This window comes from Sinocyclocheilus rhinocerous, unplaced genomic scaffold (genome assembly GCF_001515625.1).
Source record: "Sinocyclocheilus rhinocerous isolate Xijiao unplaced genomic scaffold, SAMN03320098_v1.1 scaffold1538, whole genome shotgun sequence".
NCBI lineage: Eukaryota > Metazoa > Chordata > Actinopteri > Cypriniformes > Cyprinidae > Sinocyclocheilus > Sinocyclocheilus rhinocerous.
In genome coordinates, this window is record NW_015661872.1 from 931,449 (window position 1) to 936,638 (window position 5,190).

Sequence of the window (5,190 nt, forward strand, 5' to 3'; positions counted from 1 at the left end):
TAATCCGTTACAGTTACATCAAAAAACAAAGTATTCAGATTAAAGTTACATTTTGTAAAAAAAAAGTTGGAATACTATAAGGATTACATTTGTTTCATTTAAAATTAAATAAATGAGTTTTTTTACAGAATAACGCTATATTTAGCGTTGCTTCATCATACAGTATTTCCTGGTTCTGTTGACACATGTTGACTCATGTGAGCCACCTGCTGGTGCGTGCGCAAATAACACCCATCTACAATTATTCTCCTCAAAGGTGGGATGAGCGTTGAGCGTTGCTACAGTTAATTACTATGCTTCCTGCATTATTTTAAAATAGACTAATATGGTGTATTTTTTTTTATGTTGTGTATAAACTATATTTAGTTATACGTGTAGACTACATGTTAAATAAATAAATAAAAAATAATAAAAATAAATTACTACACTATTTTAGTTCAATATATGATAGACATTAGTAAGGGTAGCACCATATTTATTTTTTGACAGCAATGAAAACAAGGCTGTTAGTATTGGAAGTACAGCGTGTTCAATGGATTGTACTCTTGTTTAACAACATGCTAATTGTTCAGCTGACAAAACATTTTCCAAAAGACTTTTAGTAGACAAAAACTCCATTCCAGCTTTGAAAGTGATCTAAGTGATCTAGGACCTTCGCCATTGCAAATACAGCCTCATTTCCATCCATATAAAATATTATGTCAGATGTTCTTGCATCAGTTGGAGCTCAATGTGCTATTTGGAGCATTTTTAAATCATGCAGTGATTCATGTTAATATATTTTGCAATATAATATATTGATAAATATTATGGTATATATATATATAACGAAATTGAAAAACAGAAGTGTTCTCAGAAGTTGTCCCAACATTGATGTCAGTGCTGTGACAGTCGACACTGTGATGTGAACTGTTGCAGTTGTTCAAATCCAACAAAAAGCTCTCAACATCACTACCAAGGTTCATGTAATGTATTGCGCTCTCTCTTAGGAGCCCAGAACAGAAGAGGGAGATAAGAAGATGGGCTGAGATACAGAAAGAGAGAGAGATATGACCCAGTCTGCTATTTCTAGCAGCATAGTGGCCTAAAAGCTGGAAGCCTACATTCAGAGGTCATACTGAGGGAAGGGGAGGGCCAAGTGTAGGCACATCTGAATTGTTTTTTGAGGATCATACATTCAGGAAAAAAAAGAATGTTACCAAAAGGCTCTCTCATTCCTTTGTTCTCTCTCCCTCTGTCTCCACCTAATACTCGTCGGTGTTGAGAAATCTGATTTCTGTCGACAAATTATGTAAAGCTAATATGTCATTGCAAAGCTGGTCCAGTTCCATGGGGGTTTATGAGGGTGCTTAAAAGGCGTAAAAGCAACTTCAGTCGAAATTGTAATAATAGCTTTAATAAGCATAAGGAGATTTTGCTGACTACAAATACATGTACGAAATGCTACATGTACGAAATCCCTACATCATCACTAGTAACAGTGCATGATCTTGCAAATCAGTCTTCTAATTTGAAGTTATGAATTAGGAGTATTTTGCTGCTTTGCTAGCTCAGTCTTAATGGGCCATATGTGCTTTACTCTTAGTCATATGATGATCACATACTAGGTACTGTAAATGATTTCAATAGCAGAAGCATTTACTCCTGGTTGTAAGTGTGAAGGCATGACTATAAAAATAGGTATGTTCATATAGATCTGGCAGTTTATTTGATTAAAATTAGATCAACTTACTATATAAATTTGTAGTGTTTAAAACACTACAGACCAATGACTATAAAAAAAAAAAAACACTATAAAATTTCTAATCAGCACTGTTTTTTTTTTTCTCACTAGGCGTCATGTTCTTCATGTGCACACAAGTGCTTCATTGGCCGTCCACCTACATCTATTCAGCATGTCTCCTTTTGTTTTTGGTGATGAGGAGACTGTTATGCTACACCTTGACAAGGCATGCACACATTAACACACACATTTGTGACCTTGGACCACAAAACCAGTCATAAGTCACACGGGTATATTTGTAGCAATAGCCAAAAATACATTGTATGGGTCAAAATTATAAATTTTTCTTTTATGCAAAAATCATTAGGATATTAAGTAAAGCTCATGTTCAGTGAAGATATTTTGTAAATTTCCTACAGTAAATATATCAAAACTTAATTTTCGATTAGTAATATGCATTGCTAAGAACTTCATTCGGACAACTTTAAAAGCGATTTTCTCAATATTTTGATTTTATTGCGACCTCAGATTCCAGATTTTCAAATAGTTGTATCTCGGCCAAATATTGTCCTATCCCAACAAACCGTACATCAATGAAAAGCTTATTTATTCAGATGTATAAATCTCAATTTCAAAAAATTTACCTTTATGACTGGTTTTGTGGTCCAGGGTCACATTTACTCGAAGTTGCATTGACTAGCCAATTAATCCATTAGTCCTGCCACTGGTCAATGTATCAGTTCTTTATAGCAGCAACCGGATGACAAAAAAATCTCAGTTGTTGTGCTTCATCTTTCTCTTCTGAATTGTCTAGGAGAGTCTGAGGTTCTGTGAGCAGGCTGTAATGATCATGAGATCCCTGGGTCGAGTGATCAGCTGCTTCTCAGATCCAGAGGAACTACCATCAACCACCAAAGAACTTGAGAAGACCCATGGTGTAGGCATACAGCAACAAAGGGTGGGTTATACACAGGCCTGGTGCAATGGGACGGACTCTTGCACCCTCTGTCAGACCACTGTGTAACCAAAACATTGTATTTGAACAAACTATTTTGCATTTCCTTTTGAATTTTAACAGCCACAGAAACACCATTATTTTAATTAATAAAATATGTGCTCTTTCAGAATTTGAAATTGAACTCTTTATGACTCATCACCAATGTTCATAGCACTGTACCAGCGAGCAGCCGTTAAATGCCATTGCAAATCTTTTGAATTTCTAGTTTAATTAAAAACTCATTGTTTCTTTACATTTTTCATTCTTAATCTTTAATTAATTTTTAGTTGTTGAAGTGAAGTTAATTTTAAATTAAACTTTTTAATTTGTTTTGTTTTGTGCTCATTTTCAATTAAATTTTAGGATTGTTTGGGGTTTTATTTAGTTTTTGTTGTTTTGTCAAAACCATGCAACCTACATTTATTTTGTCACTATTAAACTGAATATTGACAATGCTTTACATCAGAATTTGTTGATGAAGTTTGCATCATTGATTCTGCTATTTTCCTGTTTAGTACTGTGAAGCTGCTTTGAAACAATCTGTTCTGTATAAAGCACTATATTTAAAATAAAAAAAGTGGCTTGACTTGACTTTGCATTCCAAAGCCCCCTTAGTAAGGGGGAATTGAGCCATTTGTCCTGGCACTGACTGTATATTGCTTTCAAATATATTTATATGCTTATTATTTTTGTTCCATACAGGTGTTCAATGAAGCTGTGTATCATATGTTTCGCTCTACTCTGGGGCGGAAACTGACCTCTGAGGAGCTGTTTGCGGTACAGACTCTGACAGGAGACCCATCGCCACATGACAGCAATGATAAAGCCTTGGATGCACGATCAGGTGAATGTGGGGCTAACAGAGTCGCTCTTTGGGTTTAGAGTAGACCTATTATAGCATGTGGCTCATCCTGACTTTATGTACCCATGTGTTTTTTCTCCCTGTAAAAGATGACACTCCAGAGCGCTGGAATGGCAGGCAGGCCACAGACAAGGAAATGCAGGCAGCCACAGTGTTGCAGGCAGGTTGGAAAGGATACCTAGTCAGAGAGATCCTCACTGCAGCAAGACCAGGTAAAGCCCAGCTTCACCTGAAATAGATGTAATGATATCTGGTAGAAATGGAAGAGTGGAGACACTATATTCAAGACTATGACAATATATATATATATATATATATATATATTTATTCAAGACACTATGGCAATTGTCTTTGCAATCTGATTCATACCCATTCTCTTGTGGTCAGTTATGTCTGACATCTGTTCTGTGGGTTTTTATGTTCGTGAGCGAGAGAGAGAGAGCTGCAAGGCCCTGGAGCTCATACTTATCAATGAAGCTGCCAGTCATTCTAAGCAAGTATGACAGCAGAGAGAATAACACACCTCTCCATCTCTCTCTCCATCTGGCTCTATACCTCCAAGCATCACTCCATCCCCGGCCTGACAACATGAGTGACAGGGAGAGTGGCCGAGAGAAAGTGAGAAAGAGAGAAAGAAAGATGCAGCAGTATCGTAAAGGACGAAGGGAAAGTGTGAGAGGAAGGATAAAAGAAGGAGCAGAATCTTACTGAGCAAGATTATGTATATTTCAGGAAGCAATAGCATCCGGGAAGCTCAAAGAGTCAAAACACGCAAGCAGTCTCTAAAGATCCTAGTATTGCTCATCAAGCTCTGTTTACCTCAAACAACTCATTTATTGTGTGAAAATTACAGTGTAGATCCAGTAGTCACACACAGATAAACAGAACTATATTCAATAGACTTCAGAAGTAGGGATGGACTGATCATGTTTTTCCGATTACAATTTTTTTTGTAATTTTTTTCGAGCAAATGGGATGATTTCGACTGCCATTTTTTAAGCAAGAGACAAGAAAGAATGAACTAGCAAGTAAACATCTTATTCCTGCACTCTATTACAGGCTGAACTGGCCTTTAATAAAAATATTTGTAGCCGTTTTAAATTAGAGACAACCAAAGATGCGACATACATATAGTATGAGCAGTTTTAAAAAAAATGTAAATTAGATTGTGTAATTTCAAGATTTAAGGCCAATACAGAATGGTATGGCTTTAGCTTTGTGAAATTATGCTACATAAAACATACCTGCACAAAACAAAAGCAGTTTCCTTCAGAAAAACATTAATATAAACCCCCACCCATAATTCAATACTTCCAATATTTCGAGCATCATTAACAGTGCTTGCTCTGCCTGGGTACAGTGATTTGTCTGGTGGTGCGTCTGTGCTCTCCTCTTTGTATCAGTCACCAGCGTGTCCGATTCTGGCTTCTGTTAGTGTTCTGTTTACAGACTTAGTCATTTTTCCTCACAAGTTACATTTTGGGAATTATTGCAATGCAATTTGTGTGCATATCCAGAACAGGGATCACCCAAAATAAAACAAAAAGCCGACTAGTTGAGATATACTGTATAATATATAATAGATCTCAACTATATATATTATATATA

At 36.2% G+C, this 5,190-nt stretch overlaps 1 protein-coding gene across 1 annotated transcript in view; it reads left to right on the top strand.

Annotated features, from left to right (window-relative positions):
* LOC107726608 (androglobin-like) overlaps window positions 1–5,190 on the top strand; it is a 36,836-nt gene that overhangs the window by 23,101 nt on the left and 8,545 nt on the right. Inside the window, exons 19-22 of the mRNA XM_016536250.1 lie at window positions 1,835–1,949; window positions 2,538–2,681; window positions 3,423–3,564; window positions 3,672–3,794. Coding sequence (XP_016391736.1) covers window positions 1,835–1,949; window positions 2,538–2,681; window positions 3,423–3,564; window positions 3,672–3,794 — 524 coding nt within the window. The remainder of the gene's footprint in view (window positions 1–1,834; window positions 1,950–2,537; window positions 2,682–3,422; window positions 3,565–3,671; window positions 3,795–5,190) is intronic.